This window comes from Hemibagrus wyckioides, linkage group LG22, assembly GCF_019097595.1.
Source record: "Hemibagrus wyckioides isolate EC202008001 linkage group LG22, SWU_Hwy_1.0, whole genome shotgun sequence".
Classification (NCBI taxonomy): Eukaryota; Metazoa; Chordata; class Actinopteri; order Siluriformes; family Bagridae; genus Hemibagrus; species Hemibagrus wyckioides.
The window spans coordinates 12879816-12902669 of NC_080731.1; the positions used below are offsets into that span (position 1 = coordinate 12879816).

The 22854-nt window shown below is 38.6% G+C and overlaps 1 protein-coding gene across 2 annotated transcripts in view; it reads right to left on the bottom strand.

The window, feature by feature from the left end:
- The window catches only part of msh3 (mutS homolog 3 (E. coli)), a 66996-nt gene that overhangs the window by 9968 nt on the left and 34174 nt on the right, over positions 1-22854 (bottom strand). For both annotated transcript variants that reach the window (XM_058375507.1, XM_058375506.1), the window contains exons 16-21: positions 21467-21531; positions 21250-21366; positions 20888-20995; positions 19658-19772; positions 13949-14106; positions 5384-5570 (exon numbers count right to left, since the gene is read on the bottom strand). In XM_058375507.1, coding sequence (XP_058231490.1) covers positions 5384-5570; positions 13949-14106; positions 19658-19772; positions 20888-20995; positions 21250-21366; positions 21467-21531 — 750 coding nt within the window. The remainder of the gene's footprint in view (positions 1-5383; positions 5571-13948; positions 14107-19657; positions 19773-20887; positions 20996-21249; positions 21367-21466; positions 21532-22854) is intronic.

Sequence of the window (22854 nt, forward strand, 5' to 3'; positions counted from 1 at the left end):
AACTATTTAGTAGGGCTGCCATTATTTGCCCCTGATATGCCACTGTAACATGAATATAATAAATATAGAATACAGGCAAATTACATTTCCAGGTCTAGGACTGATTAACTAACTAAATAAATGAAACGTGAAAGGTGAGAAGCCTACACTGCTGCAACACAATCCCCCGTATTTAGCTGTTAATAGTGATTTCACTCTGCTCAGTCCATGCACTGAATCGTTATGGCAATGCAACTTCCAACCACCTCCTCACTTCTCTCCACTCGGAGACACACATCTCAGCTCGTTTCACATACATATGCCAGCTGAGAGTCGGTGAGCTCCGCTTCCTGTGTGCAAGCAGAGAGGCTTTGCTATGGCAACTGGTCTTTTCTCTTGCAGCCGGAGAGCAGTGATGCACGGTACAAGAAGGCAGTGCGCAGTTAGACATGGGCTCCGTCAACAGTGCAGTGTCAGAGAGCGTTACACAACAAACATTTTTTTTCTCAAATACGGGACAGGTGAATGGTTAAGAGTGAGACCAGTTGCCATAGCAACCTAAATGTGCACACACACATGCATGTATGCACATGCACAATCTGTTGCAACATGGCTGCATGTAAATAAAGAGGTAAAGAAAGCACTGGTCATGTGGCTCTGCAGTTTGTATAAATGCAAAGTGGCCAAATGTGCCACAATTCTGCATCAGTCAGCAAATCATCACAGAAGCTACAGAATTTAACATCAACTCCGGTTACATAAACATCTTCAAATTCAGCTTAAAAGGTTAAATCTACAACTCTCAAATGTTCCTAGGGTTTCCTAGGTGAATCCATCAAGTTTTATGTAAAACCCTACAACTGTGTGTATTTTTCCATCTCTAAAGAGTTTGCTCTATTCAGCTTCACAGCATCACAACTTCACCACGTATCAGTTATGCAACGTGTAAGGATTAAATCACGACAAGTTGCGCAGTTTATGGGAAAACTTTCAGCACTAGAGAGATGCAGCTCGGTAACAGATCCAAGTTACTGTTACACCCAGGAGCTAGTTTCTAATAACCACACAGACTTTGTGTTATTCCACTACGGCAAACAAATTACACGTTTGTCAAAGGACAATATGATGCAACTCTTTATATCTTCATATTAAATACTGTGTAATATTTGTGAAAGAAGAACTGGTTTAATTTTAGGTTATAAACATTCACTCATTCACTGATATTCACCTGCTTTTGTCCCCTTCATCAGTATGCCAAAAAGAACCAGCATGACATCTGAGCACACTTTTTTATCTGTTAAAAACACTTCCCTATGAATTACTGAATTCGTAACAGTGATAGACTAGAACAAATATTGTAAATAGTATATACCTGTGATTTACATTACATTCTGCTAATCTAGATTTAGAATATTAGTCCAGTGTGTTAAAAGTAAGTAACTTGAGGGAGTGCTTTTTTAGGAAAATAAGCAACAGCAGGGTTGTGTGATGTGGCTCGACACAGAGCACCACTACAATTTGACTATTTTTCAACAATAAACAAAGTATTTTACACCACAGCATTTGGCACCGTAGCCAAACATGACAAATTCTAATTAATTAATGAATGAATCACAAATTTTGCAGATGAAAAATCAGTCTTATAGAAGCCATAAACATTCAGCCTTTCTTTTTCTCTCTCAAAATTAATAAGATAAAAAATATATATTATAATAATAATAAGAAGAAGAAGAAAATTAAATGTCTCACACTCCTGTCTCTCAAGACCTGGCAGAAAACTTACTCACTGTTGACATGTTTAACCTCAGACACGTTAAACTTTCTGTAAAGAGATGTTTATCATCATGTTAGCAATTATATTATTATTTTATAATAATAACAATTATATTATTACTTTTTTTCTTAATCATTGTATCCTTAGGTTGAGATTTTGTGAATCATCTGTTACTATAGAATCAATAAGGTGTTAGAAGAAATGCTTTTATATAAGCCTTGCAGCTGGCATTACTGTCTGAGTCGCTGCCATAGAAAATGACCAATCAGACTGGAGAATCTAATAGCACTTATGAATTACAAATTTCAAGAACATTATTATTATTGTTATCTAACCCTGTGCATCAATCTGGCAAGCTGTAATAAGACCCCAACTAAAATAACTTTCAGCAACAGATTACTACTTGCAACAGTGCATGTGAGCTGTGCAAAATGAATATACACTACCAGTCAAAAGTTTGGACACACCTTCCAATTCCATGGTCTTTCCTGATGTTTATTTCTTTCTACATTGTAAAACAATGCTGAAGGCGGCCGAAATACACAATAATGTCCTTTGATATCGAGATATGTCTGCTACTGATGCTCTGTAAAGCCGTCATAACGGCTCTAATCCGAGGTGCTGTTAATTGGTGATTTCTGAGGCTGGTAACTCTAAATGAACTTCTCCTCTGCAGCAGAGGTAAATTTTGGTCTTGCTTTACTGGGATGGTCTTCATGTGAGCCAGTTTCATCATGGTGCTGGATGGGTTTTGCAAATGCACTTGACAATACTGATCTTACAAGAACTATTCCAGAACACCTGACCTTCCTGTCTTAAAATAAAAACTGACTGTTGTTTTTTGTCATTATATATGGATTACTTAAGTCCATGTGTGTTATTTCATAGTTTTGAAATCTCCAGTATTGTGCTGGAATGTAGAATGAAGACAAAAAGACATGATAGGGCAAAAAAAAAAAATCTTAGAGCTTTAGACAACAAACAAGGTCACTCATGTCAAAGAAATAAAAGCTGCTGTTGCGTCCAAAAAAAATTTCTTTCATATCCCATGGGAAAATAGAAAAGTAGACTTGGGGAGAAAGAAAGACGGGGGGGGGGGGACACCGGCTCGGCACCTTCACCAGCATTCACATGTATACTCGACTTTATTTACCCAATTAGCACTTAAAATGTATGCAAGAGTGTGTGTGGGTTTTTTTTGGTCTTTACATTCACCTTGCAGTGCAATAATACACCTCTGGAAAGCAGAAGGTGCAAATATGTGCTATATCTATTACAATGGGCTCCAGATTGAAGCTGCAGATCAGACTCCGCATCCAGCTCGTTGTCAAAGCATCCAGACAAACTGATAATCAATTGTTATTCAAACATAGCGCATACTGTGTACGAGATGGAAAAGGAGCCGGTGTATCTAGGTTACAGGTGTATCTAGCAGCATGGTTGTGTGTGTGTGTGAGACAAAGTGAGAGAGTTGTTTTCATGCCCATTGAAAGCCGACTCACAGGAGACTCTGCTATGTAACAGGGTAAATATGGAACAATTGGAGCCTGACATGCATACATGACAAAAGACAAGTAGTGCAGTTTGTTCGGCAGTTGGTGCGCATTAATATTAATACTGCTCTATGAATAATAAAAAAGGCAACAATAAGAGCATGACAAATTAGTGGTTATCATTTGGGGCTACTAAACTGAAGATGATGGGTCTAAAATGTAGGGGAAAAAGGAGTTTGATATCTAAAGAATACAATATAACAGTTTGTTCTGCTCTAAAAAGTAGCCAGTCGTGGGATCACGGGATATAGCGCTTTGAAAAGGTATGTAAATGTTAAATTTTTATGCCTGGAAATTTCTGATTCATTTTGTACCACAGCAATTTGCAAATTACAATTTTTAATTTTTTTTACTGATCACGCTTTTTTTTTTATTTGTTATAAATAGTGATATAGAACGTCTCCAGGACAAGTTTCTTTCATTGAATACCCTTAGCATTCCACTTTATTAGGAACACCTGTACACCTCCAGTTATCTAATTAGCATCCTCATCATCATGTGGCAAAATCATGGAGATACAGGAACAGAGCTTCAGTTAATGTTCACATCAAACATCACAGTGAAGAAAGTGTGACTTTAAATGTGGCATTGTTGATGATCAGCAGTTGATGAAATATTCAAACCAGCCCATCTGACATCAACAACCGTGCCATGGTTAAAGCCAGATATCAGACTGTCTTTATTCTCATGTCTGATCTGAACATTAACTGAAGCTCTTGAACTGTATAATGTTATGCACTGTGCTGCTGCCTTGTAACTAACTGATCAGATACCTGGAGATGTTCCTAATAAAGAGAACAGGGAGTGTACATTATAGCAGCTATAAATAGTTGTTCCCTCCTTTATTTCAGCAAAGAAATCTTACTGATTGTTAAAAAGGGCTGATCCTGGCATCTCCCTCCATAAATGTTAATACAGAAAATCAACAGTTAAAATGTTTTCTTTACATCTAATAACGGCACAAATCTCTTTTTATTAGCTTTAGATTATACAGAGCATCTGGAATAAAAGTCCATGTGAATGAGCTGTTACTATTAGAATGAGCAAATTAACATGTGATGTGAGTTACAGCTGGTAGATCTGTCAGAGCTGCTGTTAGAAAAACTTAATTAAACCAATCAGATCAGAGAACTCAACAGTGCTGTGGTGTAAATAGTACAATAAGTTGCTGTCCTTACTCATTAAAGCTGGCAGCAGCCTCAATCAAAATGTTACGTATGTAATGGGTAGGAAAAATCTCCTTAAATTATGGCCTTGAATACAGGCAGGTGAGTCTTAGGTGGTTTTCACGGTGGGTACGTGTGGTGTGGTCCAAATCCGAGTGTGAGTATCCTGGCGGCCCTCAGGGAATTCTTGATTTTATCAGATAACCCCGATGAATTTGTGTTCATCTTACATCACACACAATGAGACTCACCATATTTTATTATTTTAGTGCTATTATGTGCAGTAAAGCATCTCACCTCTTCTGTGTCCCACACTGCACCCATGCTTTATGTATGTTGTGGAACCTATTGATATCATCACAGGTTATTTTACTTCCTGAACAAGTACAAACCTGAGTTTGAGCTGCGTTCATATTCATGGGAATCGCAGCACAGTTCCAGTGCAAGTCACACCAACTCCTACAGGTAGCCTCGGGTTCAGTACTGTGCTTTGCATCCTGGTCCACATGATAGCTTTCACATTACCAAATGTTCATGAGAACCACGCCTGGTATCAGACTAAACTCCAATGTAAAAGCATCCTTAAGCAAATATCAGACTCCTATCATAATGATGCTATGGAAGAGAATACCCCTTGGTGTGGGTTTTTTTTTTTCCCCATTAATTATTATTGGTATAATTAATGGAAAGACATTAGCTAGTGGTATGACTACTGCAGAGAAGGTTAACTGGTCTGAGTAAATTAACTTCTATCTAAAATATATTATCCTCCTATCCACCCCCTTTAATGTACTGCCACATGATAACAATGAAAGTATTTATATTATGCATACATACATATATACACACACAGCCAAGACTATATTTATCAGCATAAGCGTTTCAGTTGCACTGCTGTTACAGTGACTCACGTCTCTGATTAAGAACTCCAGGGTGGCGTAGGCGATGGCGATTCCATCATGTGTGCTGGTGCCACGGCCGAGCTCATCCAGGATCACTAGAGAACGTGACGTGGCACGAGACAGGATCTCTGAGGCCTCAACAAGCTCCTCCATGAAGGTACTTCGACCTCTTGAGATGTTATCTGAAGCTCCCATCCTACAAAGAAGAACAAATTGATGTGAACCATTTAGAAAGGTTAACTCAAGTAGACAAAACTAACAAAGACTGATCTCTTGAATTTTCAGGTTAAAATAACACTGGAGTCATGTGACCAGCAGAATGATTACTGCTAATTTAACCAATACGTCAAATATTAGTTGCTCATCTTGAGAGTCCTTTTTAATCGTGTCTCCTGGCTGAAGAACTAGTGTCACTTTAATGACTCTAATTACAAGACATTAGGAGCATTGCAGGAGCTCTAGTCGATGTGCTAGCGAGCATGACATGACAGCAAGTGTGGTCAGACAGACAGGCTGGCCAGTAATGACCAGTCACAGCAATGATTACAACTCGAGACCTGAGGAAGGTAATGAGGGGGAAACTGCTATATGTTCACAGGATGCACTATTTACATGCACAGTGTATTACGTTACATTGCTAAATTAACCTGATAATCGTGAGCATTGATGTGCTCATAATGTAGCATCAGGCTGAAACAAAAATGATGCTCATTAGAGAAGATAATGAAACACAAAAGGCCAATTTCTGTTCAAATGTTCGTAACTCGATAAATCAACAACTGGTCAATAGCTATGATTCAGCCGACACATTCTGGAGGTTGTGTGTCTACTTCATCCTAAAACAAGAGAGAATAAATGCTAATCGTACAAAAGCCTTCACTGGACTCAACCTCATTGGAGGTTAATAGAATTAAGATTAGTTTCTCTTCTATAACTGTATACTGTACAATTGAATAACACTGAATTGAAAGGATGTTCAGTATAAGCATATTGGGAACAAAGGTTTATAAATACAGCAGCAGTTCTACAAGTCTATAAGATCCAGATGAGATTATCCATGAAAGCAAGGGTGAGATTTAGGCTTACTTAAATCTCTAAAAACGTAATCTTATCGGTGATGATCATCCACAAAGTGAGGCCCGAGTACATTCCTAAACCCTGTTGATATGTAACAGGCCAAAGGGAATCAGGTACATTTTACAGCACTTGAAAGTAAAAGATTCTTCAGTTTCCCTCTGAAAAAAAATCTGTAAAGCGTCTTTATAGAATTCTTTCACAGCGTGCTTCACTTTTATAGAACGCATTTAGAAAGCTAGACCTCTTTGTCCAAGTGTGTACTGATGCCTTTCTGTAAAACGTGGTCAGTTAAGGGCAACATATGAATTTGTGCATCGTTCTTCACTCTAGAGACAATTCAACAGAAGGATCCAAAAAGCCCTTCCTGTTACGTCCCTTGGTGATGCAGTACAGAGCTTTCCATGCCTAAAACAAGCAAAAAAGAAACAGAGAACAGATAACTATGATACAAAACCAAACCTGCTGTAGCATCAAAACCTTGAGAGAGAAGTGCTGACAGCTTACTCGTTTGAATAGCTCCATCCTTTGAAGCCTTTCAATTTTTTTTTTTTTTGCATTTCATTTCCTGTTTCCATAGTAACCTGAAAGTGATGAAGGAAGAAGTGCTTGGTAACCTTGCCGTTCATTCAATAAAAGTGCATCAGTGCTCATGACCAGCCAGCACACACCAACTTCCAGACCAAGGATGTGATAAAATGTGGGCAACCGATTAGATTTTAAAAAGTGCTGCTCTGAAAATAGCCATACTTTGGCTTCTTATAAGATTGTAGATGTACCTGAACTATCAGTTGTGCAGCTTGTACGTTCAACCAATTGCTCTTGCTCTATATTCATTAAGACCAAAACCATCGTTCTGATAAAGTATGGACAGTAAATAATTTTCTTTTGCATGAGTCATAAAACAATTTGACATTTAATGTAATCCATCTGACTCATACAGTTTGATTCGCTGTCATTTCATCCTCATCCCAGAGTTCCAAGCCATACACGCAATTAGCATTGTTTGCTTGGATGAGTCCTAAGTGCACCACGGGCCGCTGAACCCTTCAAGGCTTAATTGGCTGCTGTTTGAACATGTTTTTCACCTGTTAATTAGAACATGCATCTCCAGAGAGGGAAAGCAATAACGCTTTCACTAGCAAGCTCACCAGGTCTATGTTGCTAAACCAATCCAAAGGCCATTTAGGAAGCAGAACTTAATCTCTCTTAACTCTTTTTTAAAATGGCTCAAAAATCAGGACATAGGATGTATTGAAACTATATGTTGTACCTGAAAAATTGTTAAAATATTAAGTATTAAAATTAGTAGTATTAGTCTATTTGTTTTTTTGTTTTTTTTTTATTTACTTGCCTAATTTTTACTGACACACTAGGTGTCACAAACCCAAAAGGAACCCAGAGAAAGCTCAAGAGGAAAGCATGCATAATTCCACGAAGATGGTAACCTGAAGTCACGATCGTAAGATCCCAGGATTTTTACCTGGGACCTGAAACAGCTAAGTGGAATTACATTTTCACACAGCTGCATTTATTAGTATCTACATTGTAACCGATACAAACAAGAATCTTTCAGCAAGTTCCTTTAATACAGTGTGTCCCAAACACACTGCCAGTCCAAAAAAAAGTCACACACTAATATTTGGTTGGACCACCTTTAGCTTTGATTACGGCATGTATTCGCTGTGGCATTGTTTCGATAAGCTTCTGCAATGTCACAACAATTATTCCCGTCCAGAGTCCATTAATCTTGTATTGATGGGAGAGTCGGACTGCTACGCAAAGTCGTCTCCAAGATTCTCAATGGGGTTAAGGTCTGGACTCTGTGGTGGCCAATCCATGTGTGAAAATGATGTCTCATGCTCCCTGAACCACTCTTTCACAATTTGAGCCCGATGAATCCTGGCATTGTCATCTTGGAATATGCCTGTGCCTTCATGGAAGAAAAAATCCATTGATGGAATAACCTGGTCATTCAGTATATTCAGGTAGTCAGTTGACCTCTTTCTTTGGGCACATAACGTTGCTGAACCTAGACCTGACCAACTGCAGCAACCCCAGATCATAGCACTGCTGCTATGGGCTAGTACGGTGGGCACTAGGCACGATGGGTGCATCACTTCATCCACCTCTTTTCTTACCCTGATGTGCCCATTACTCTGGAACAGGATAAATCTGGACTCATCAGACCACATGACCTTCTTCCATTGCTCCAGAGTCCAATCTTTATGCTCCCTAGCAAATTGAGGCCTTTTTTCCGATTAGCCTCACTGATGGTCTTCTTAAGGCTACACAGCTGTTTAGTCCCAATCCCGCGAGTTCCCTTTGCATTGTGCGTGTGGAAATGCTCTTACTTTCACCACTATAGCCGTGAGTTCTACTGTTGTTTTTTTACAATTTGATTTCACCAGACGTTTAAGTGATCACTGATCACAATCATTTAAGATTTTTTTTTCCCGACCACATTTCTTCCTCGAAGATGTTGGTTCCCTACTATCCTTCCAGTTTTTAATAATGTGCTGGACAGTTCTTAACCTAATTTGAGTAGTTTCAGCAATCTCCTTAGAATTTTTTTTTCACTGGATGCATGCCAATAATTTGACCCTTCTGAAACAGATTAAGATCTTTTCCACGAACACAGGATGTTTCTTCCGACATGGTTGTTCAAGAAACAAGAAGCTACTCCTTGCATCAGTTATGGTTAAATAACTTTCTGAGGGACAGCAGCTTGGCAGTGCTGGGGCTTGAACCCCAATCCTCATTAGCATGTTTTATAAATAAAATGTACATTTTGCTAAAAAATAAAAAAAATAAATAAATAAATAATACATAAACAAATAGTATAACCTTCCCTTATGTATGGAGACTTTGGGGACAGCCTCCATTTTACCTGTACACCTAACATTTTAATCATAGCTTCAACAAAAATATTGGATTGTGGCACACATACATCAAATATACATATACTGTATGTATTCCCTCATTAATTAAGTAAACAAGCTGTTTAATTAAGCTTTAAAACATTTTTTGTTATGTATTTGACTGGCAACCTGATTCTTTTTAACAAAATTCTTATTTTAAACCCCTACCTGAAATAACATTACATAGGAATTATATGTGTAATTACTTTCAATGATAGCCGTATTCATGTTGGATGCACATGACACAAAAAATTTCAAGCACCTCCAAACGTCACAGTTTTCTTCATTTTGTGTCCATTTCTGTGATCGCAGAATTCCCAGAGGAACCGCCTGATCCAATCAATCATTAATTTATTTAAATAGCACTTATTAAAAACTTCAAGTTGACTAAAGTGCTTTACAAAACAATAAGAAAAAAGAAAAAATATAATTGTGTGCTTATTTACAAATACTAAATGCTTAGATACACACAGATATAGGAAGAGTGCACACTGTTGTGCAAATAAACAATCGGCACAAAATAACTGGACAACCAGGATGATGCCAATCAAAGCGTCTGGTCCCTGCTGAAATGATCAAGAATATACATCATCTTCCTACAGTGCAAGTAACCTGATAAAGCATTGTAAACATAAAACTCACACAACGGAAAAAAGGCTAGTCAATGCTATTTCATTGACCACGAGGGAAAGACACAGTGAAGACAAATAAAACTTGTATAGAAGCGTGAACCATCTCCACTGCAGCCCCACTCCATTTAAAGGAACTAATGTAGCTACTTAATCTAACTAACTAACATTGAAAAGAAGAAGCTGAATAGAAAAAGTAAAATGATGCACATTTCTGTAAACCAGGGAAATACATAAAAAGCTAAATAACAATGTTACCTAGTAGCATTAAAAGTTTGGACACCATTAGTAAAAGAATGAGGAAGGTTACATGAGTAAATACTTTTATATATTTGGTGACATTGGTTTTTACACAACTAATGACCGAACAGTGCATGTTACTGATTTTTAAAATGATATCATTTCAAAATTTCCCCAATCCAAATGCAATCAAGGAATATCTATATGTCTGCCATAGAGACATAATTAATACTGAGTAGCTTTTTGATTTTGGTAACAAACAAAAAAAAAATTCCTTGGATTTGTATATAATTTTTTTAAACTTATCAATGCAAGACTTGAAGTGACTGTCATATATATACTGAACATATATGAACATATATTTAGAAGGAACTTTTTAGGAATTTTTTTGTGACAAAGTGGTATATCAAACTTATAGCCAACACATTTTCTGGATGTCTGCACGAAGTGAATCAGACAAATCTAATCTAAACCTGCTATCAGCTCGGTGAAGTGAGCAGTAATATCCAGCTCCTCAGGTAAATAATAATCCTCTTGCTTTCCTACAGCATATGGCAAGTGTTTCTTGCCACATCTTTTGTCTGTCACACGCTCAATTTCCAAAGTGCACATCAGCAGCCCTCAGCAGTCGACTTTAATATGAGGTAATGGCTGCTTAGTGAAGATGCAATGAACTTCAAATCAGACGGTTAAAACCAAACATTAATCACAAACATCCTAGCGTTTGTGAGATGTCATTTCTCCATCACACACCTGTTCTACATCCGTAGCAGTGCTAAGCCATGCTAAAGACTGCTGAAGCCTCATATGATACTAATTAGGAGATCACTATTGTGCATTTCTGCTGACAGTGTGTTAACATAATTAGACTCAAACACACACACACACACACACAGTTAATAAACAAGTCACTGCCAAATCATGATAGCATTTCCCTGATACTGTCAGACACTATTAAGAGTAATAACAAGCATAAAAATGCTTCACTTGCATTTTGGACACATGTAGATGATGAATGGATTGCTGGTCATTACAAGCTAAGGAAACATGCGATGACAGCATATTAGCAGACCTGTCACTCGGAACAGCAGCAGCATAACCACAGAACAGAGGAAAAAGCTTATTGAGGCACATAAACAAGCTGTGTGAGACAAGAAAATGCTCTTTGGAATGGTTTCTGAAAAATAACAGAATTGACGGGGAACACAGTTGTGAATCTGTTCCGAAATCACTGCTCACAAGAGAATCTTGTGACATTTTTTCTTTCGGTATCAATATACAAAGTCTTTACAGATCCTGAAACATAGTAATTTCTAGTTTCTACGAATTATTTTAATGACTAATTTCTAAAGGTTTTTACCCTTCACACATTCATACTGGCAGCATCTTGAGGAGATCCATCACAGCCTGGTTTAAGAGCAGAGAATGAGGTGAAGCTTCTTCCTGCAGACCTTACAGGCCCTGAACCAGGACAACACTTAGAACATGGACTTGTCTACACAACACGCTGCATTTTGCACAGAATACATTGCAATAAAATTACACACACATCTGTAATTTATTCATAACAGTCACCCTTTTCTACCACCGATCCATATTCATATATTATATTTTTTCACTTTCCTACCTGTAGAGCTAATTTCTATCTTAATTGTAATTCTATTCTTAGTCTATTTTGATTCAATTTTAATGTTACAGACAGATGAAAACGCAATTCACTGCATGTCTTTCCTTTATTATTATTCATGTAATTTATATTATCTATATAATTATTTATTAATCTCGCCTTCTCGTTGTTTTCCTTCTCTTCTTTTTCATACTCTTCTGTTTTTTTCTCTTTTATTTTCCTTTCTCTTAATGTTTTCCCCATTTCCCCTTTTCTTACTTTCTCCTTCACTTCTCTTTCCTTTTCTTCCCTTTTCTTTTTGTCTCTTCTGTCTCTTGTAATTCATTGCTTTAGTTTAATTTCTCTTTTTTACCTTCTGTTCGCCCCTTTCCTTCTTTTCCTTCCATTTAATCTTTCCTTTTCCCTTCCCTTCTCTTTTCTTCTTTTCCCCCCTACTCTTCTTTTCCATTTTCTCTTCCTTTTTCTCATCTCTTTCCTTCTAGTTTTTTTCCTTTTTCCTTCCCTTTCACACTTCCTTTTCCCTTCTCTTCCTGTTTCTTCTCATATGTTCCCTTTCTCCTCCTCTTCTATTCTTTTTTACTTCTCTTTACTTTCCATTCTTCTTTCATACTCTTCTCTTACTCGTCTTTTCTTTTCACTCTTCTTCTACAAAATGTCTAACCGATTTCCAATTATTCAAGGACTCTAGCTTTCTAAAGGTTGTACTTGAAGAAATTTGTGTAAAAGTGAAACCCTGTGCGTCAGACACAAGAGAGACCACAAAAAGAACCATATTGATTTGTACGTTCCTAATAGTGCATACCTCCCGAGCTAATTACAGTAAACTGAAGCACCTGCGCCAGTGGCCATGGTTTCACTTCCTCCAACTCTAGATATTTCCACCAGACGCCTGAAGTCTACCCGAACTCTTGAGTGTTGTCATGGCCACTGAGGCCCAAACTGTCAGCTGTCCTTCTTCAACCCGCCCATTTAACAAGCAGAAAATGAGAGAACAATAGCAATGTGCATGCTGAGAGAAATGACAAGTATATTGTCGAGCAGGGAGCGTTTCAACGTGCCTGACTGAGAATGCTTCATTACTCTGTCTCGGCTCCTTATTTCCCAATACAGTAACCATTAGGGAGGAAAGCATAGTTCTGCATTAGAGGAGAGCAGGTGGGTGGAAATAATCAATGTACTTTGAAAGAGATCTCGTTGGTGAGAGGTGGGCTTTTAATGTGGGTGTGGAAACTGAAGACTGGGGGAGGGATCGTGAAGAGAGCGTGAGGGATCTGAACATCTTTTATTAGAAGATACGATTATGTAACGTAAAGACTGAAGTTGTGCATTGTACATGCCCGTGAACAAGAACACCAGGTTGCACATGGTGTTGCTTTGTCATGTCTTCACTCAGAGAATTACAGAGACTTTGCTATAACTCTTTAAATATCCACTAAGTGGTCTAGGCAAAACTCACAAAAGATCAACCTGTAGGCTAAAAGTTGCATGGATAATCAGAAATATATGCTTTTATAAACACAAAAATAAATATCTAAAATCAATGAATCCATTAAAATATGTTAATTAATAGGTTTATTAAAATTCTTCTCCTAACTTTTTATCCTGGGCAGGTCATGGTTGATCCAGATCTATCCCAGGAACAGTCAGAATGACAGCGGGATAAACACAGGGAGGGTCACCAGACCTTCACTTTTATTCCCAAGATGTTTTTCAGCTTTAGCCAACTCTCATAATGGGATGTTTTTCAGAGGAAACCCTAGAACCCGGATGAAACCTACAGGCAGACAGGGAGAACAAGCTAAACTCCACCTAGTCTAACCCAGACTCAGGAATGAACTGGGGAAGCTGGAGCTGTGAGGTCTTCCATCTAACGTCTACCTACTGCGCCACTGTTCAGCTCAAAGATTTATTCATAAATAAATAAATAAATAAATAAATAAATAAATAGATAGATAGATAGATAGATAGATAGATACATAGGTAGGCAGATAAATCAATAATCAGAATATTGTCCATATATATACTGAAGGCCATATTGATTAATTTAATCATCCAAGATCCATATATACACATAATACAATACCTTGTAAAAATGCCATCCACAATGCCAAATGATGCCTCACTGGCTGGCACAAAGGATCCCAGCTGGGCCATGATGGTGAGAAGAGCCACCTGGCGAATATATGAGCTCTTTCCCCCCATGTTGGGTCCAGTGATGATCATGGCTCGCTTGCCCCCACCCTAAAAGAAAGGTTAGGACAATAAAATTGAACAGCTGTGATGAATGGCATAGCTGCACTTGTCAAGTCATTAATTTAATGCACTGTTCAAATCAAACATTTCCACAGCATATGTGGAGTAAACAAGTGCAGATGTTCATTATACAGGAAGTTGGCTTTAATGCCAACTTGATAAGAATGTTAAAAAGGACACCGTAAAACATGATGGTAGAGAGAGGTCAGAGTTAGAAGGTGGACACAGACCACATGGATGATATCACCTGAAACGAGACGTCAGGTTTGTGTTGTTAATAGCGGCAGGCTAAAGAGGAATGATTGTGTGTGTGTGTCTGCATACTACTACATCTATTTCAGTTCAAGGAAATAACTGTAGTAGTACAAAAAAAATCAGAAAAACAAAAAGACTCAATTAACTATGCAATTCAAAGTACTTCTCAAGCCATTGGAGGTAAAGCCTTGTTCAAAATTTGTTGTTAGATGTTTAGAACATAATATTCATGGTTTGTAGAAGTGTCTCAAATGAGAAATCATTAACTAATTTTTCATACATATTCGGTCGCTGGTTAATTAAATCAGGTACACCCATTACGCAGATGCAATTTATGTGCATACAATTACTCATTGTAGTCCATCTGCTGCTCTGCGAATAGGGTTCGTTGCACTAGGCCCTAATATAAGACCACCACTGAATACTATATTATTCAGTACAGCACACACACCTACCTTGTTAGTACCCCTTAGGAGTTCATCATTTAATTGTCTCGATTTTATCTCAGTTCCTCATTTCTAGTCATAGAATTCCTTAATATTTTTTGAATGATGGACTTTGCGGAATTGTTGGTTGGTTCTAGGATTGATTGACAGGGTTTAGTAATAAATAAATACTGTTTGCATCCCATTTAAAGCTCCCTCTATGGATAGGGATCAGACCACTACTGACCACATATTATTTATGTAGTGGATGATTCTCTATACAACACTAACTGATTGACTTTGATCCTACATGAATAGCGCTCATTTGTGTGTGTGTGTGTGTGTGTGTATATAGTGGAGGAGCTGCGGGCAATATACACAAATAATTGCATTAATGGCCTTGTGTATAAAGCAGAAGGAAAAAACAATAAATAAATTATTTTTATTTGTGTCCTAAATACTCTCGATAGCCGTGTTTCTGATCTCAAAGAGTTTCATATAAATGTAGATACACACACTGTAGGTGGTGCAAATTACGATGAAATTACGAAGAAGAATGAAATTTTTTGACATCCAAACAGCTCACTGCACATGAATTTTATCATCTATTTAACAAAATATTGTCACACTGCATCTGATAAAATTTCTTATAAACATTTGTTGAATTATCACAGCACTACACATGTGCAGTGGCAAATCCACCAAGTATCTTAACATTAATGGTTTAGGAGACTAATAAATTGGGCAAAGTGACAAAAAAGACTACAGTCAGTAACTGCACACCTACAAATCGACAAGTATGGTAGGTTTAGATAATAAAATGAACAATACGAGTAACTGCAACAAAGTTGTATAAACGTATAAACTATACATAGTGCCCAAAGAGGAGAGTGGAGAAAAACAGAAAGCCTAGTTATTTTGGAACGTCCAGATCCAGACAGATAAACAACAAACAGGGAACCAGCACAAGAGAGTGATAGATGATAGAGAGCTGAAAACACTGGCGGTGATAAATGTGGTGGTCTAGACTGATAATCCAGTCCTGGAGAAACACAAAAGACTGAAAGAAGAACCAAAAAAAGAGTGTGTGGAAGGTTCAAAACAAAGTTGTGCCACTGGTAATAAAACCCTTGTGACTGTGACCCCTGAGTTGGAAAAGCAGCTCTGACAAAATAAATAAACAGCTTCAATCACAATTCTGAACCGAGTTACCCTGCATCAGAATGCTGTGGTGTTTGTGACACTATGTGCGTGCGGTGTTTCAGTTCTGTTTATTCTGAATCTGTGAGGAAACCTGTAAGCTTATACACTATATTTCCAAAAGTTTTGGGACATCATGACATGAATGTAATATGCAGTTGACCCGCCCATTGCAGCTATAACAGCTTCAACTCATCTGGGAAGGCATTCCACAAGCTTTAGGAGTGTGTTTATGGGAAATTTAAATTTGCACTATAAGCACAATTGTGAGGTCAGGCACTGATGTTGGACGAGAACGTCTGGCTCACACTCTCCGCTCTAATTCATCCCAAAAGTGGGTTGACTTCATCCATGTCTTTATGGACCTTGCTTTGTGCATACCCAAACTGTTCCCACAAGGTTAGGAGCATGAAATTGTCGAAAATACCTTGGCATGCTAAAGCATTAAGAGTTCCTTTCACTGGAACTAAGGGGCTGAGCACAACCCCTGAAAAACAACACCTGAATTCAATGATCTAGAGGGGTGTCCCAAAACCTTTGGCAATATAGTGTATTTCCTATGTTGCAGGTGGACAGATAATAGTCATAATTTTGTCCCTTAAGAATTAATAATGGGTTATGAGTCTGGTCCTATGAATAAGTATCTGCACCACAGAATATGTAGTGAAACAAAAAAGAAATACCATAGAATATAGGGTAGAGTTTTTGGTCAAATTATCTGTTGGTTTAGAAAATAAGCAATTCAGAAAGTTGAGGCCCGGCACAAAGACATTCTATTTACCAACATCTTAATAGCCAGCTTTATAAAGGGTTATAAAGTATGGAGAGACTGCATCCCAGTGCACACTACACCAAGATCTGCCATCCAATAGATGATGATTATTATTATGATGATGATGATGATGATGATGTTGATTGTGACAATCTGCACCAATGGGCTAGGCCAACATTATGTTAAATGAATTCACAAATACTAAAGAATACTGAAGATTATGAGCACATGAGAGAGAGAGAGAGAGAGAGAGAGAGAGAGAGACTGATTAGAGATATTAGATTAGAGAGAGAAAATGAGAAAGAAGGAGTACAAAAAAGACACACTGGTGAATTGGCACCTGTACAATAGAAAGGCTTATGTTTTAATTTTCTCCATGGAAAAACAGATTAACCTGCATGTGAGAAAGACAGACTGTCCTGATATCAACACTGCTGCCCACCAGCTGTATCTAAATACCTCAGCAATAACCAAACCCTGCAGTCCAATCTCTCTCTCTTTCTCTTTCTCTCCAACTGGGTAAATAAATCCGAGTATAGGTGTGAATGGTGGTGAAGGTGCTGAGCCGGTGGTAAAGGTCTCCTCTGTGTATTTTACACTGTTCAATGTGTTTTTGAAGAACCTCAGCTACATGTTTCTCTCTCTCTCTCTCACACACACACAAACACACACACCCCTACAAGCAACAAAGTTTCAAAGGGTCTACTCTTCAAGCAGAGATCAATATTTGTTATAAATAATGATCTTTTCATTTCTGCTCTTAAAAGTATGCTTCCTGACACAGTGAATCAATAGCATTATAGATGGAAATTGTTACAACTGCTGTATGGATTACACTGAATTACATTGAACTCTAAATCCTGAAGACAAATGTCCATAGTTATAAAGCCTGGAATAATGCATGACTGTGGCATACCAATATATACATGGTGGCCTTTTTATCGGTAACACCTACTATATCTTTATGTGTATAACACATTCGCACATTAAAAGTGCAACAAAATGAAAATAAAAAGATGATAAAAGGAAGGGAATAAGAGGAAACTAGCAGGGGCAAAATTGCAATAATAAATTATTTACAAGTGAAAAAATAAGATGACCAAAAAACATTCAGGATTGATTGATTGATTGATTGATTGATTGATTGATTGATTGATTGATTGATTGAATGAATGAATGAATGAATGAATGAATGAATGAATGAATGAATAAATAAATACTGATTGGATCCCATTTAAAGCTCCCTCTATGGATAGGGATCAGAACACTTTTGACCAGATATTATTCGTGTAGTGGTTTATTCTCTACACAGCACTAACACTTAAGTCCTGATTGACTATGATTTAGTGGAGGAGCTGCAGGGAATATACAAAAATAATTGCATTAATGGCATCAGATATAAAGCAGGAGATAAACACGATGAAACGATAAATAAATGATTTTTGCATATTCTAAATACTTTTGATAGCCATGCTTAATTCTTTTCAAAAAAGAGTTAATTCTTTTGACTCCCAAACAGCTCACTGCACATGAATTGTATCAATTTAACAATATAATGTCACATTGCATTTGATAAAATTACTTATAAACTTCTTATTGAAATATTTTTTGAATCATCACAGCACTACGCATGTGCAATGGCGAATCCACCAAGCATCCCGACGTTAATGATCATCGTGTTCGCTGTGTCTGGGCTTCATTAAGAAGATTCATTATCATTCATCATTAGAACTGATCACTTCCTCTAATACACTGACTACACATCAGCACATCTGCAGTGCAGAGGGAGGATCCTCCGACAGTTGCCTCATACACACTTACACACACCTCTGAGAGTCAAACAAGCGTTTCATCATTCATGCTAACAAACAGCTCAGTCGTTAAAAGAGGTTTCCATGAAAGAATTTGGATATTACATACATTTACAGCTTTAATGGCACTGCAGACATTTTGGGGGGAAAAAAGGAGGTGAGGACCCATATGGTTCATATATGTGACACATAACTAATAAAACTAATGACACTTGTTGATTTTGAAGTGAAAAACTAAAAGCACCCTCTGAGACACTAACTCCATTAAGCCAGTACTTAGTAATGCCCCATATGCAAGTGCTTATGTTTTTTAGAATATTTATTTATAACAGTATATTTAAGATAACCACTGTTCCTAACCACAGATGTCTTCCTTTTCCTCAAATGCTACTCCTTTGTTTTTCTAAAGATGACTCAACAGACACTAAACGTTTCATCAGTCCATCGACCTTGTTTCTCAAATGCATCTGCAACAAAATGAGGTTTAGCATACTTCAGAGATGAGTTCACAGGGAAGACTTATTTCTGATGACTCTTCCATGCAGATCATATTTGTGTAAGCAACCCTGCAAGAGTAGAAGGGCGCCCAACTGCTCCTGTGTCAACTAAGCCTTCCTACATGTCCTTGCTGCAATTTGATGAATCTGTTTTTCCCTTCTGTCCAGCACACTGGCAGTTCTATCCGAAAGATGTTCAGATCTTGTCTTGATTTCCACAGTTCCACTTAACTGTCATTTCTTAATGAAATTTCAGATGTCAGAAAATGCAAGATGAAAGCAATGTGATATCATTTTATGCCCATAGCTTCATTTTCAGATTCTTAGTAGACATCTTAAGTTGGTCTAATTCTGCATATATCTCCCTGTTTAATGGGTGCTGAGCTGCTATAAAGCATCCTTTGTTGGTCACGTTTCATCAATAAACAGGGTAAAGGAAAGCTGAAAAACGATGCAATCCAACATATGGGCTAGAGGATATAGTAATTACAGAGTACAGAGTGCACCCATATGGTAGGGGTATCTGATAAAATGATTAATGGGTGTAAAAATCATTTATATCTTTATATCAGTTCTCACCTGAAGATCAGTGTCATTGGGCACATACTGATCCTGCTCCGCCATCAGCATGTTGATGACTGGATGCCTGCCTTCTCGGATCACTATGTGGCCCTCCTGCTCCAGAACCTTTGGCCTGCACCCAACACAGATCCAGACAACAGCAGTAAATATGTAGCATGAGATTTCACTGGAGATTACATTCATGATTAAGGCACCATCACCAGAACTCAATGTTACATAAGACACAAGAAACATTTCAAGGCGTGTAGAACGCTGGACTCGTGTGATTGTCTAAATATATACATCCCGAAGTGTAGCGTAAGGAGAATCTTCGGTGCTATGCGGAACAGGAGGAAGGGGGTGGCAGCACTGAGCGGATGGGGGTGTAGTTGGCGTAAAAACCTCAGCCTTCAAAGTCAAATCCACTCCCCCACACAGGCTGTGAGAAGCAGAGGGAGTTGGCTGCGTACGCTCCGGAGGCGGGCTGGAGCTTGCTGCTGGCCACATAGAGCCCTCTGGGGTCCCCCCACTCTCAATCCTCAACCTACGCTTATATAAGGAGGTTTCAAACACCTCTCACAAAATACAAAAGACAAAAATCAGCCTCTATCCGAGAGGAGAACATGTGCTTTTTATGGCACCGGTGCTGCAAGCACTAGGCTTCAAGTTGTTCTGTATCTTTTTGACAAATGCAAAAACCTCAAAATCTGGCTTATTTACCTTACATTTCTTAGCTTGACAAGGAATAAAAATAAACGTATACATAATTTTCTTTAAAATAGGGTTCCACCGCATGACACCTTTTCTTGTCTACCTCATTACGAGCATACATTGTACTAGATTGTTGGGCTGCATTAATGCCAGCAAGTGAAACCCAAATGATGGCAATATGTTAGTCTTAGTGAAGAGAGACAAAGTAAATAGAAAGAATGCTGAGAGGAAACTTTCTCAGCCAACATTAAAATGCAATAAAAATAAATCACCACAATACAAGAGACTATATTGCATAGAGAAGTGTGCAAACAGCAAATCTAAAATATTACACTTTGGAGATTAAATGATGGTTTTGATGTCCTTGTAGTCTTTCTTTGGTTAAGAAAGCAACAGTTTTCACCATCCATGGTTTATACATCACATATTGCTTATGTTCCTTGTGGAATTAGAAAATTAATAGCCAAGTGATATTTAAATCAAATAATATAAATGATGAAATGTGCAGAGTGGGAGGTGCCAGAAGGAGTTCCACACCTGCAGTAATTGTTGTCTTTAGCAACCTGAGCCAATGAAAAGAGGCAGTCAACGGTTGCTAGGTAACCCACTGCTTTCTTCAGGATGTAGTAATGATCCCCAAATAGCCTACAATGAGAAGGAGAATAAAATGAAGCAGCAGTCAATGGTCAAAGGGTCTATGTTCAGTGATGGCTTTCAGAGTGCCTGCATCAACCCAAAGGCACAACAGCTTGGCTCTATAATCAGGAGGCTTGTACACTACGCATACAGTAAAAACTGTTCAACGAGCCTACACTCAGAGTAAAACAGAATAGTGAAAAAAAAAAGAAAATGAGAGAAGGGGCCACTTAAAGTGATCCTAGAGGTCATGATATACACACTGGAGGAAGCTGATCCATTCTCTGCCGCAGTCTATAACCAGCTGCTCACGCAGCCGCAACAGATGCTGGTATTTTTCCACAATGAAGGGAGAATGGTAACGACCCACCAGTTTGGTACTAGAGAGGCACAGGGAAAAAAAAAAACAGATTGATTAGAGACACATTTACATTTTCTAGTGAATGCGAGCGCAGCGCTGCAGTGAATGGCACAACCTACCTGCTAATTTTGACCCAGTCTGAAGGGACAATGGAGGACATGCTGTTCTTCACCTCAATGAGAAACTGAGGAGAAGAGAAGACAGAAGAAAAAGTCAGTCAAAGAGATACTTGTAAAATATTCCAGCCTTCATCTGAAAAGGGAAATCTGACAGTGTAAGAAAAGGTATTACAATTTTTAAAAGCACTGTTTCTATTTCCTGCCTCCATGTACTGACATAATAACATGGGAACAGAGAATAGAGATTAGTGGCTCACATCAGCTCCTTGCTTGAATACAGCATGGCAGTAAACAGGGACATGTCAAAGGATTAGTGCAATAATATAACATGCTGACACACATGCCAACGTCCCAGAGACACCAGAATATCACAAGCACAATAAAGATGCTTGCATCTATGTACACTATATTGCCAAAAGTATTCGCTCACCCATCCAAATAATCAGAATCAGGTGTTCCAATCACTTCCATGGCCACAGGTGTATAAAATCAAGCACCTAGGCATGCAGACTGTTTTTACAAACATTTGTGAAAGAATGGGTCGCTCTCAGGAGCTCAGTGAATTCCAGCGTGGAACTGTGATAGGATGCCACCTGTGCAACAAATCCAGTCGTGAAATTTCCTCGCTCCTAAATATTCCACAGTCAACTGTCAGCTGTATTATAAGAACGTGGAAGTGTTTGGGAATGACAGCAACTCAGCCACGAAGTGGTAGGACACGTAAACTGACGGAGCGGGGTCAGCGGATGCCGAGGCGCATAGTGCGAAGTGGTCGCCAACTTTCTGCAGAGTCAATCGCTACAGACCTCCAAACTTCATATGGCCTTCAGATTAGCTCAAGAACAGTGCGCAGAGAGCTTCATGGAATGGGTTTCCATGGCCGAGCAGCTGCATCCAAGCCATACATCACCAAGTGCAATGCCAAGCGTCGGATGCAGTGGTGTAAAGCACGCCGCCACTGGACTCTAGAGCAGTGGAGACGCGTTCTCTGGAGTGACGAATCGCGCTTCTCCATCTGGCAATCTGATGGACGAGTCTGGGTTTGGCGCTTGCCAGGAGAACGGTACTTGTCTGACTGCATTGTGCCAAGTGTAAAGTTTGGTGGAGGGGGGATTATGGTGTGGGGTTGTTTTTCAGGAGCTGGGCTTGGGCCCTTAGTTCCAGTGAAAGGAACTCTGAATGCTTCAGCATACCAAGACATTTTGGACAATTCCATGCTCCCAACTTTGTGGGAACAGTTTGGAGCTGGCCCCTTCCTCTTCCAACATGACTGTGCACCAGTGCACAAAGCAAGGTCCATAAAGACATGGATGACAGAGTCTGGTGTGGATGAACTTGACTGGCCTGCACAGAGTCCTGACCTCAACCCGATAGAACACCTTTGGGAT